We start from the raw sequence: 13,142 nt of genomic DNA on the forward strand, positions 1-13,142 counted from the left end.
GTCCCGATACTTCAGAAAGTCAGAGGTCTCACGGGGGACAGAGGTAAGCCTAGGGGGTGTATTCTAGTTGATTTCGAACTACAGTACAAGCACTAGTTACAAGCTGTATTTAAGCGCTAGGAAACTGAATAGGAAATAAGTCGCCAGATCTCGCGGAGATTGCGGGCGGAGAAAAGAAGGAGGAAAACAAACAAAGGGCACGTGTTCAAGACAACGAAGGTCAAGCGTGACCTTCGCCGCGAGGTAACAAGGTGCGGCGAAACATGGGACAACAGGTCGCGGCGCTCTGCGCCGCTAGGTCGTTCAACGACAATCAAGAGAGGGGTTGTGGAGAGGTGGCGGGAAGTGGTTAGACGGCGACGGGCGGCGAGCGGAGTGTGCGGGGAGTGTTCGGGCGTGGGAGAGGGTTAGGGAGGAGGTCGTCTGGCCCCGGGGAACGCCGGGTCGTGACATGTTCCTTCATCTCTATTCACTTCATTTTCTATCGGATCATTGTTTAGTTCCTTTGATCCTATCTCTTCCAATTGATTGATGTCACTCGTGTATATAGCTCTATGTGCCGCTGAGGGTTGGAACCTCAGCTTTGTCTACGACTAGGTTTTCGGGCGATATTTGACTCGGACTGACGAGTGATCCCTGACAGGGACGTTAAGGCAGTCAGCTTCACAGTGTAGGAGGGCACAGCAAGTACCACATAAACAAGGCCAGAACCACGTTTTTCGAGGCTCCAACGAGCACCCTCAAGCCTCCGACACATTCACAATGCCCACGGCACATTTTCACATTTTTTTCCAATTTGTTCCATGCTTTTTTCTCAAGACCCATATTGCCACTTCCCCAAAATTCACGAATATCCACCATTTCCCCCATATCTCCACCAATTTTCCACCAATTCACACGATTTTGAGCTTGAAGGACAGCGACAGATCAGGAGAAGAGGATGGAATGACGGGACGGGAGTTGGGATTACGGATATGCAGTGGAGAAGCGAGGTTGGTGGTTGGTATTGGCCTTGTGGGCCTCAATTATTGATTTTATTGTTACCTTGTGGACATTTTTTCTTATTGTTTCTTAGCCGAGTTCTCAACATTCTTCCTGTTTCCATTGACACCATCCATCGGCTATTTTCCTTGTTTTTTGTTCTGATTCCTCTTTTTTTCTATATATACACCCAGTTTACATTGTACTTACAGTTGTTGGACCCCTCTTCTGTGCTACAAAGAATGTGGTGTTGAGCGATCCCTCCATACGTTAAAGAAGCCTCCTGACGACTGTCCAAGAAGGACCAGGAGTGAGTACAGATTTTATAGATTGATTTTCTAGCACCCGGACCATAGCACAGTATCAGCACTGTTGCCACCCATCCTTTCCCTTCCTTCCAACCCGATTCAGACTCTACCCCCAGGTCCCTACTCTTTTGCTTGGGCAGCCATCTTGCCCGGTTTCAACGGTGAGGTTGAGGGATCTGGGAGGCTGTTTGGACAACACATAGATGGTGGGTGGTGGGACCGCTATCTCCAGCGCCATTTCTGGGGCTTCTCTGCCCTTGCTGGTTGAGGATGCATTTTTCCTCTTCTTCTTGGCAATGACTTGGTGGAATTTAGATATCGGCACTGGGTTAGGCGCCTCACGGTATCTACACAAGCTAGTACTATTGCCTGCAGGCGGCTGGGGTGCATCCCTCACCAGTCGCCATCCTGAAAATCCTCTTGGGCCTCCACTTCCTGCCCTTCTCCCTCTGTCTCTGGTTCATCTACCAGCTGTCTCCTCAGCCCCTCCATGAGTGCTCTGAGGTCTTCGGGGTGCATCTGTCTGGCTTGGCGGGTTTTCAGTTGCAGGCAATCCCACGCAATGTGCCCTGGTGTGTTGCAGTTGTAACACAGCCCATTTCGCCTCTGGTCGATCCTCAAGCGGTCGAGGTCCATGGGTTGTGGCCCTGCTCCTGCTGCGGGGCAGGGCGCAGGGGGCTGGGGTGCAGTGGCAGCGGGTAGGGGGCATGGCTGCAGGAGAGTGGTAGGGAGTGGGGGTCTCAGGGGCAAGAGTGGGGGCCTGGCAGGGGCTAAGCGGGGTTGCGTCACCTGGAAACGCCGCCACTGGTTGTCGAGGAGGGTGGCCTTGCGTTTCCACTCAGCCCAGGTTGTTGGCATGGGGCAGAGGCGGTAAATGCTCTTGCAGAGCCAGGAGTTGATCGCCTGTTCGAAGCGATCCACCAGTCCCACGTCCCCTAGCTGTGAGGTGGGTCTGAGGATCTCAAAATCCTGGATGATCTTATCCACAGAGTCACTGCCCTGCTGCAGAGTGGCCATCTTCTGTCTGGCTGTGGCCTCACGGTTCGGGTCCTGGAACATGGCGTCGAGTTCCGTGTTGAACTCGTCCATGGTGAGCTGGGGGGAGCCCGTCATCAGTAGCACGATGGTGCGCTGCATCGCCCACACCCCCGCAGTCCCTCCCTTCATATAGGACAGGACAAAGAGGATCTGGGAGAGGGCGTTGGGGAATTCCGCTGCTTGGACATGGAAATATATGCTGCATTCAGCCTTGAAGCGGTCAAGGTCTTCGGCTGCTCCAGAGAAGGCAGTGGGGGGGGCGACTTTAGGTGGTTTGGGTCTGGGGGTGGGTGCAGGTGTTTGTGCAGGAACCAGCACCAGTGCAGGCGCAGCTGGGGGCTGGTTTTGAGCTTGGCTCTCTACGATGGCCTGGAGCTCTTGGAATCGGGACAGCAGTTCATCGTACTGCTCTTCGGTCACCATAGCAGGGGAGGCGGGGGAGATGAGGTTGAAGCCTTCTTCTGCTGTCAGGGACAGCTCCGAAAGCGGCAAGGTCCCGGCGTGTGGGACTTGGTGGGATGAATAACGGCTGTGTGTAGTGGTGATCCCGTTGTGGGGTGAGCATCCCTGACCACTTAGTCTGAAGTGGGAATGTGAGTTATCATTAAAAGGGAAGGCTACTTCTTCGGTTCCCACTCCAGCTGTTATTATATACATGTGGGGTTGATCACATGGGGCGCTGCAAGTGGGCTAGAGATCTAACCCCCTAAATGCGAGCAAATTCGTGGGGAGGAAGTCTGGGATATCCTAAGCTCATCCTAGGTTTGGTCCGGGTGCTAACAAAACAAAAACAATCACAAAACTCGCTAAGAATTACGTACCCCTGGTCCATCTTGGACAATCATCAGGGATTTCCTTATAATACTCAAAGAGTCAAGCTTAGAATTTCTCTCTTTTTCTTGGATCTCTCAGCGCTACAGTCTCTTGTAGTCAAAAAGGGAGGTCGCTTTTCCATTCCTATGTGTACAAGCTTTTAAACACATGGAACGGCAATAATGTGGAAAAACAAATGAAAGGAAAAATATAAAACGAAGGATTGTTGTTACGGACACCATGTGGACTGTTAAGTATGGCCGATAAGTCCAATGGCCGACGTGGAAGTTCAATAAAAAGAAACAGGAGTGATAAGCGGGCCATATCCACTAATAATTGCCATTCTCCACCAATTTCCACCATCACACTACACTCATCCGTCTCTTCCTTCCTGTAGCATCCTTTCCTGACCTCTCCATTCGATTCCCCGGGTTCGTAGCTTTCTCTCAATACTAAATTTGTCCCAAATGGTTGAGATTTGACCGAGTGGTGGGTGTGAGAATCGTAAAATTGGCCCGTGCACAGGGTTAGATGTCCCAAAAAGTGTTTGCGAGAGTCCCCATGCCAATTGGATCTTCATACGCATCCTTTGTGATTTTTCTGAGTTTTTATGAGCACTCCGGAGTGCATTTTGGTTGTTTGTTTGCTTCGGTATGGCTTGTGATTTCCATATTGGGCTGAAAACCAGTTTTGTGATCTCCCGAAGTACGGATCTCGGCTCCACCACATGGGACTTTCGACACCGCCACCCTCACGTTGTAACGGGGATTTGCCGGTGTACCCTAAATGAGCCAAATCCCATGATTCTACCACCCTCAGCAAGCACCTCACATCCATCACATGTAGCCTATATCCCCTCACACTCTTTACACACATTTCCTATTTTTCCTAATTTTTCTGATTCCATTTCCGATGTCTAGAGGCCGATGTTTCCATTTTCTTATTGTCATGTGATATTCTTTCCTATTTTGTCTATCGGACTCTTCCGGGACCCGCTGTATAGTTTGGTAGAGAGTTATCAGCACCAGACTCAACTGGACCAATATACTCACTCAGACCTGACTTGTAGTGAGATTCCTATCCCCCCTCCTTCCTGTCTCGAGTCTAGTTGGATAGACCCATTACAACGTGCCTTTCGACATCGTGCAGAACCTCACAGTAAGATGAGAAATCATCACCACCATTGTTCCACAATGGCTGGGTTGATCTGGACGAAATTTGGGGAATCCATAGTTATGATTTTTCTCTATTTTCTGAGCCCTTGATCGTCTTCTGGTGGCCAGTAGCACCAAGCATAGTTTTTGGGCTGAACCAATTCAGTACCAGCGCATTATGCACAATTGTACCCCGTAATAAATGAAATAAAATGTTCTTATGCACCATTGGCATTGGTAGGTGATCATCGCATATGGGAAATCCTTAAGGAACGTAAAACCGCAAAAATACTGGTGGTGTAGGGTATAGTAGGTTATCCCGCCTTGTCAGGGGACGACTCCCGGGTCCCCATGACCCTCCCCTATGGTCCACAGCCTGTGGTGTAACCAGCCCTGTCCAGGGCACAACTCTACTGTGGGTAAGGAGATGAGAAGGAAGCTAACTTCTCATCTTCCCACAGTGGCCACAATATCAGCAAAACTTCCGGGGATACCCGGAAGTCACATGAAGGGGTAGGAACCGGGCCCGGAGCATGCGGCGTGCGGAGCGTGTGCGCATGTGGGAAGCGCAGTGGGTGGAAGCGGGTCCGGACACGGGTCCGGGTCCGGGCTAGTCAGGGTGTGTGCCCTGACACGCCTACAGCACGCCACGTCACCCTCACACACAGCCATGGCTCTCCGGGTGCCTCCACAGGAGATCCCAAGAGGGCCCGCTGTGGGTGCAGGGCGAGTGCAGCAGCAGTAGCAGTGGTATAGGGATGGTAAGATACAGGTTGGGAAATGGGCATGCGTGCTGGTGATACATTGAACAGCAGGAAAGGTGGTCCATGTAAGAGAGAGAGAAAGGAAGGAGAAAGGAAGAGGGAGAGGAGGGAGAAGTGGGGAAGCGGAGCGGGGGTCAGGTGGGGTGTGTCGGGGCATGCCCTGACACTTTTATACACTTTCTTACCCACAGTAGTTGTGCCCTGGACAGGGCTGTTCACAGGTTAGACTGTGGGCCATAGAGAGGGGTCATGGGGACCCAGGGTCCATCCCCTGACACATATCCTCATGGGATGGCTTGGACACTGTCCACGATATCCATGACTTGGTCGGATGTCATGTCCATTTGTGCTAGGAATGGGAGGAATAACCCATTCATGTCCATGATTGTGTCTTGGACAGCTGTGACAATGTCCTCCTCATCCTTGAGTCTTTTGCTCATACCAATTGATGAGGCAACAAAGGTTGTTTGAAAGGTTCTGCTTACTTATTTGGGGACAGTAACGTTCCGTTCCCCTGTTCACCTCAGGCCTCAGTTAGTCTGTCTAAATATAAGCTTAAATGTGCTGTATATTCAATGGGGTAGAGGTAAAAGGCTACTGGGCCTTTACAACTACTCCGAGGTATATATATGTAAATTACATATCTTGGCACAAATAAATAAAGAAATAATAGCATCACTATAATCGGAATTATAGTGAAGTAAGGTTAATCCCTTACATTGTTGGTCTAAGTTTTAGGTCTATCGCTATAAACCCAAATTATCCAGAGGTATTTGTTGACCGCATAGGGTGGGTTAAGACCTTGGACTAGGAAGCTCCATGGTTGGGCGTACTGCCCATAGTTTTTCTTTCCTACCTCAGCTGGGAAGGGGGGAATGATTCTCACTCACTTTGTTTGGTCCGGGAAGGCTCTTTCAATGAAGATTTCCATATTAGTTTGGAAGTTGCACATGTTTTCTTCATTGTAGGCTGCATCCAGTGGCAAGGCAAGGATAGCTCCTTCTGTGCGCATCCATTCTTCAGCTCTGGCTGGGTTAGCTCCTTCTAGCAGGTGGGATGGGCGGAGTCCATGTGCTACGAATTTCTCGAGGTCATGTCCAAGGGCGATCCAGTTGTAGTCCTCTTTTCCGTCTTTTGGCCTCTCTGCTTTCGTGGTCTCATACATAGCTAAATCTTGCATCTCGTTAATGTCCTCAGCGCTGGTTACTGGGTGCCGGGTGGGGGGGTACTCAGAGGGAGTTATGTCTGATCGGTGCATGTTTTCGTTCTGGCTCTCCTCTGGCTCAAACTCTGGAGTTGTGTGGTGCATGGTCACATTCTGAAACACAAGCGACTGCTCTGACTCTAAAGTTGACTTGTGAATGTCTGAGTTATCACAGTAAGGCTCGCTGAACCTCTCAGGATCATCAGCGGCTGGCTCAATCGGGTGGTAGTATGCTGTTGCCTCCAACAATTGGGGCTCTATGACTTCATCTGTGCATGCAAACTCGATCTCAACTGGCTCTGGAACATGAGCAACCAATTTGTCATCAGAAATGTCGGGTTCTGAGCTGTAAGAGGGGCCGCTAGGCCTTAACTCTTTAAGATTGTGCTCTGGTACATCGGATGTACTCTCGGATGCGTCGTAGGAGCTAGTACTCTCGGTTTCAAACTCTGATTCAGACACATATGCGACAATTGGCTCAGCATCTGCAGCGCTGGACACCTCAGATGCTTCAGACTGGTGTAGATCGTTCGAATCTAACGCTGGGCTACCCGTCTCTGGGATTTCCAGGTCTTCTGACATGCTGGAGCTCATACTTGGATCGTACTCGAGCATGAAGTCGCTCTGAACCGAGGACTGCATTGGGAACTGAGCATACGCACTGCTATGGGCCTCTGCTGGCGATGGGCAGGAACTAGCGCCGTCGCTGCTATGGTCAGCTAGACTGTGATCATAAAACAAGTCATCGTAAAACAAGTCGTCCTGAAGCAGGATCTTTGCCGCTGAAGGAGCGAACGAAGGAAGGTCAGTTGGGAGGTTCAAACGAGACCACCACCAAGCTGTTCCCTGGTTCTTTAGTTAGGATGGGGAAGTGTACTAGTGTTATTTATTGTAAATATAGTACCAATCCGAGTGTTTTGGCTAATTCTATTTTTATGGGTTAGTTTTAAAGTTCCTGGGAATTGACTTACAGATAAACCGAGCCCTGCGGAGCTGTTTCTTTATTGAAATTTCTTAATTTGTCTAGGTGTAATTCTGTGTAGCGTTGTTTAATTTGGATTTAAACTTGAATTTAATCTTCTACTTGGTGAAGTTTCAAAGATTCTATTCAGTTAATGAATTTGGATTGTGTCTTGAGTGACCCTTGGGTTTGTTTTATTTTTGTCTTATTTTATTGCTTGTTTTAACAGTAGCAAGATAACTGTTTTGTGTTTACACTTTGAAATCTGGAGTGTTAACCAGCTCTCCTGTTGAAATATTTACTTAATATTTCTCTCCTTAATTGCTGCCTTTTACTACAGTGGCAATCTTAACTGTATATCACTTTTTCGCACTGGAGTGACAACCAGAAATGCTTGAGAAAAATAATACTCTATTTTCTTACTTCTCTATGGGGGGCGAAAAGTCGCAGAAAGGGTCTCCCTTTTATACTCCTTGGGTTGCCTTCCTTTTTCACGCTCTACCTTCTATTTACAGAATTTATTTACAGTGTATTTTTCTCAAACTGAATAAAAAATGAAATTTTCACGCTATAGTTCTACTGCGCTTTTGCTGCGCTGAACTGCGGTTCTACTGCAGTCAGACTGCGCCTAGAATCCTTATTGTCCTCCCTTGCCTAAGCTATTTTAATGGTTAATTAGAACTTGGCTGCGCTGCATTTGCCGCAGTTACCTATTTCAAATTCCCTATATATACCATTAAATTTGCTATGACTCGATGATTCTGTATTCAAACTTCGCATTACTATGCGTACGGCTGTGCTGAGACCTTCAGCTGATTTATTCCATTTTTATTTAGTGACATTTAGTTAAAATGAGACTGAAATGGTAAATGAGTGAATTATTCAGGTTTAAAACTGAAAGAAAAAGTTGCTAGTAGTCAAGAATTACTCAAACGAATGTGTTATAGCTCTCCACCTCATTAGAATATCGTTCCCTAAAATTCCCGCCATGGTCCGTTGTAGTTTAGTGGTTTTCGTGAATTTCGTTCATATTCCCTGATTCCCCTTTGTATTATCACATCCTAATCCTCCATATGTATTGTTCGTTGTTATAGTAGGTCGTCCTTGAAGATATCATATTTTTATGTATTTTATTTAGGACTCTGGACCTCTTGAAGCTGTTTTCCCGCGCGTTTTCAGGTTTCTAACTTCATGTCCCTATATCTCATTCATTTCTGGATGTCTTCTCACGTTCTTGGTATCATAAATTTTCATTTATTCCCACCTTTCCAATGGTACTAAGGTTGTGTCCTATTTCCTGGTATTCGTTGAGTTAGCAAAAGTTCGCATGCACATTCGGTAATCACGTGTGTCATTCCCATAGTCATTCGTATGCAGGCACCGTTTCTGTTTAATTGTTTGGGATTTATGATATGCACGGGTTTTTATTTCTTTCATATGGGCTTCTGTGATTTATTTCAGATTTTTCCCTCATGATCTAAGGTTGTTTTGCACTTTCCGTGCTTTGTTTTGACCGGGCTCTTCCTTATTTGGACGGAAATTGGTCTTCGCAATCTGCCGAAGTGTGGATCTCGGTTCCGACGGCCGGTTCCCTGTGTTGGAGGAAGGGATCAAGTGATCTCCCAAACCATCAGGGAAGGGGTACCCCCCCCCTGGCATAACGGGCGAGTAGTGTATGGATGCACGCTAGAAGTCCTGGGTTCGATACCAGGCTTGTCCATTTTATGTCATTTGTCCAGTCACGCTGGTTTACGTCATAAGAATTTGGAGCTCCAGATAAGTCCAGTAGTCGCACCGGATACAAATTTCCTCACCCTGCGCATTGCCACCCTCACGTGTCATTACACATGATGCGGATTTCTATATTCCCGTCATGGGTATAACTTCACAACGGCTGGACCGTTTGGGCTGAAAATTTGCATAACTATAGTTCCCCATTTTTCATAATTTCCGTGTAAATTTCGTTGTATGTTTTAATTATGGATCCTACGCAAACATCGTCTTTTCCCTGAGCTCGGACTTTTGATGTCGCTATTCCCGTTATTGGATATCTCATTAACGCATGATCCTTTTATTATGAAAATTTGGGAGGATTAAGATTAGATTCCTTCCTTTCTAATGGCCTATCAAGCTTGTCTCGGTCGTTACTGGTTAATTTTCGCGCTTGCCTTTTAGATATTGTCCTCATTTTGCAGGAGTTTTAGTCATATCTCCATCGTTTATGGGTAGCTTCCCCTGTAATTACTCTCATTGGGTCCGTTTGGGAGACATCTACATTTCCTATTATAAACACGACTTTGAATTTTGCATTAGTTCCTGAGGAATCCTTGTTCCGTGGTACTTCCATCCTTGGCTACGTGTGCAGACGTGGGAAAGTAGTTTCCATGGAGGTTCTCTGATTGTTTTTATAGTCAAATCTTGGTCGATTGTCCTAATTCTTGTTTTAATATTTGCTATAAATTCCCCTGGGAATTCCGTCTCGTTGATGGTAAGCTTGAAGTATTTTTGCTATTTTTCTTTCTTTCGATTTATCGCGTATAGTCATAATAATTCGTAAAAATTTGTGTCCTTCTGTTTTCTTATATCTACTTGTCATATGAGGTTTTGTGATTTATCTGGCATATTTCCATAATGGGTTTCCATAGTGTGACCGTTATTTCTCCTACACCGCTGCGACAACATCGTGCATTTCGGGTGGCCGGGTCAAATCGAGCCATGGACCTTGCACTTGCAGCTCAAACTCGAGCTCATATCTGAACTTGGCTGGGAAGCCTCGGAAAAACAACTCATCGCACTCAAGAGTGCTGAGGCAATTCTGTGCCGCTAGGGACTTGGAAATGGCAAGGAACTTGCGCATATACCGTCCAAGATGGTCTAGGGTTTCCATCTTGCAATCTTTCTCCACAAACTTGCAGAGATATCTGGAGCGATACACAGGTGCTTCAACGTCGGCACCATAACAGCTCAGCAATTCTGCTTTGAGCGATGACCAGTCACCAGTCTCTAGGTCAGGAAGGGTGCAAATGAACCTCACTTCCTTATCAGAGCAATAAGCTGGCAAATAATTGCACTTTTTGGCATCTGTGAGGAGCGTGGCATCCACCAGCAACTCATACTTGCATAGGAACTTAGCAATCCATTTGCCCTTGAATCGGGGCGCTCTTGGGCTACAGGTGCTAGGCATTGGTGTGTAATAAATGTCAAACATAGGCGCTGCAGTGACAGGGACTGAGGCCATCTCTGGAGGCAAACTAGGTGCCATGTGGGTGACAACGGGAATTTCTGGAGTGTAAGGGCTACTCAGAACCCGCTTTCGTGGAACAAGGGCGATCCTCTGTGCCTCTTGACACTGGCAGGAAGGAGGAAAAATGGGGAAAAATGGAGGAAACTTGGGTAAAATGTGTGGAATGTATGGGTCCGTGAACTTGTGGATCCCTAAACTTGTACTTGTACTTCTTGGCGTGCTTTTCTGTAACAAATGATGTAGATACTCGATATCCACAATCAAATAATCAATTCGTAAATGAGTGGAAAGTGAAAACTTGCGTAAACTTGGCGTAAGTGACCCCAAACAGGAAACTGACAACCCCGGCCCCCTGTAAGGACCACCAATAATGTAGCCAGGCAAAAGGGCTGCCCAGGCAAAAGAGTAGGGACCTGGGGGTAGTGTCTGAGTTGGGTCGGAAGGAGGGAGAAAGGATGGTGGCAACAGTGCCGATACTGTGCTGTGGTCCGGGTGCTAGAAAATAATCAATAAAATCTCACTAATCATGTACTCACTCCTGGTCCTTCTTGGACAGTTGTCAGGAGGCTTCTTTAACATATGGAGGGATCGCTCAACACCACATTCTTTGTAGCACAGAAGAGGGGTCCAACAACTGTAAGTACAATGCAAACTGGGTGTATATATAGAAAAAAAGAGAAATCAGAACAAAAAAAAAACAAGGAAAATAGCCGATGGATGGTGGCAATGGAAACAGGAAGAATGTTGAGAACTCGGCTAAGAAATAATAAGGCAAAAAAAATGTCCACAAGGCAACAATAAAATCAATAATTGAGGCCCATAAGGTCAATATCAACCATCAATCTCGCTTCTCCACCGCATATCCGTCATCCTAACTCCCGTCCCGTCCTTCCATTTTCTTCTCCTGATCCGTCGCTGTCCTTCAAGCTCAAAATCGTGTGAATTGGTGGAAAATTGGTGGAGATATGGGGGAAATGGTGGATATCCGTGAATTTTGGGGAAGTGGCAATATGGGTCTTGAGAAAAAAAGCATGGAAAAAAATTGGAAAAAATGTGGAAATGTCCCATGGGCATTGTGAATGTGTCGGAGGCTTGAGGGTGCTCGTTGGAGCCTCGAAAAACGTGGTTCTGGCCTTGTTTGTGTGGTACTTGCTGTGCCCTCCTACAACGGTCCTTGTAATTTGGCAGTTGTTGGGGATCTAGCGTGCTTTCTTGTGTCTAGTTGTAAAGTGTCCCTCGTATTTGTGGTCATGTACCTCAAGTTCCTGATTGTTAGGGGACTGGGGGGCCCATCAGGCGAGCTGCAGAGGTCATCATCCTCGCTTGTGGCCTTTGTGGTAATAGGCTGGGGTGGTATGGTTGTTGTCCGAGACCAGGTTGAGACAAAGGAGTGTCTCCATGGTGGAGGGCTTCAGCCTCAGCGACTTATGCCAGGAGCGCTGTGCCAAGTAACATGTCCGTGCCCTAACTTACTCAACTGGCAACCAGAACTGAAGGGGGTAAACTCTAGTCAATTTTATTACTGAGGTGTAACCTATGTACAAGTTGAGTATATATATAGTTACAATGAGGGCGGGCCCGCAAATGGTGGAGCCAAGTGGAGCCGAGCGGAGCCGAGCTAACGGGGTTTAGACATTAGCCGATTGAATATTACCGACGAGTCGGGTTACAGGGTTAACAGAATGGTAGGCAATAACCCAGAAATGGAAAGGAGGGATAGGCCCGAAGGTGGGCTTGCAGGGCAAGCGAGTGTATTGCCCAGTGGAGGCGGGAGTGCGCTAGCGGATGTCGGAGCTGTCCGGAGGCCTTCAGGGCTCTGTACTTAGGGAGGTGTAGGTAATAAATTGAAAAGAGGGGGTGGTGACCATCGAGGGGTACCGAGGTGATTGCAGAATACGGGAGCTCCGAGGTTAGTGAAGGAGTGGAGGTAGACCGGAGGGATCAGAGGGAGTGGAAGTCGATGGCCAGGGATGGATATGACAGTTGTTGGGCTTTCAGTGGCCAGCTTTTGTTTGGGGAGGTTCTTCTTGTTCAAGAAGAGGGCCTCCAGTGTATTCTCATCTTCTGGGGTAAGCGGGGCTGCAGACAGTGGTTCATTAAGGGGGAGTGTCTATTTTGGTGGCATCTCTGTCAGGGGGGATTTCTAGGTGGTAGTAGGTTTACCTCCATGACTCCGCAAGTCGTTTTCTGGGGACACCGGGCTTGCGGCTCGCAGGCTGTGTGGTAGTTCAGCGAACTGCCTAGTTCCATCGGAACTACCCGGTAGATCTAGTAGCCGGCATTGCTCTCAACGCTTATTTGGGTTCTAGACGCTCTTTGTCGATAGCCCTTGGCTCGAGTGTCTTCTCGACTCCTCGCCAAGGTGCTGCCTGAGCTTTAGTCCCCCCCCCCGACGAATTTCATAAGATTTTTGGTTCATACTCATGTATTTTATGGTATTCATCTTTTTTCTTGGCGTTGCGCAACAGATGCAGTTTTTTCTCTTATCCTTATCTAGTTTCCTCCCTTTTTCTAGTTTAACGACGTTGCGGTCGTTACCTAGTATCATTTCATTCTAGTCCGCATTTCAAGCACGAAGCCGAGAGGCACTGATCAGTTCAGGATCAACTAACTGGCGTAGATGCGGTCCACCAGGCGTATATACTGACTACGAAATGTAAATGCGTCAAGAACAA

At 47.5% G+C, this 13,142-nt stretch overlaps 1 protein-coding gene across 1 annotated transcript; it reads right to left on the bottom strand.

Annotated features, from left to right (window-relative positions):
• Positions 1-5,944: 5,944 nt before the first annotated feature.
• Positions 5,945-6,367, bottom strand: EI90DRAFT_3022945 (uncharacterized protein; the record flags this gene model as incomplete). Its single annotated transcript, XM_039057836.1, has 1 exon — positions 5,945-6,367. One exon carries the CDS (start codon positions 6,365-6,367, stop codon positions 5,945-5,947), a length of 423 nt encoding a protein of 140 aa, XP_038908069.1.
• Between the last annotated feature and the right edge of the window lie 6,775 nt (positions 6,368-13,142).

This window comes from Cantharellus anzutake (genome assembly GCF_015039405.1).
Source record: "Cantharellus anzutake strain C23 chromosome Unknown EI90scaffold_184, whole genome shotgun sequence".
In the NCBI taxonomy this organism is placed as follows: domain Eukaryota; kingdom Fungi; phylum Basidiomycota; class Agaricomycetes; order Cantharellales; family Hydnaceae; genus Cantharellus; species Cantharellus anzutake.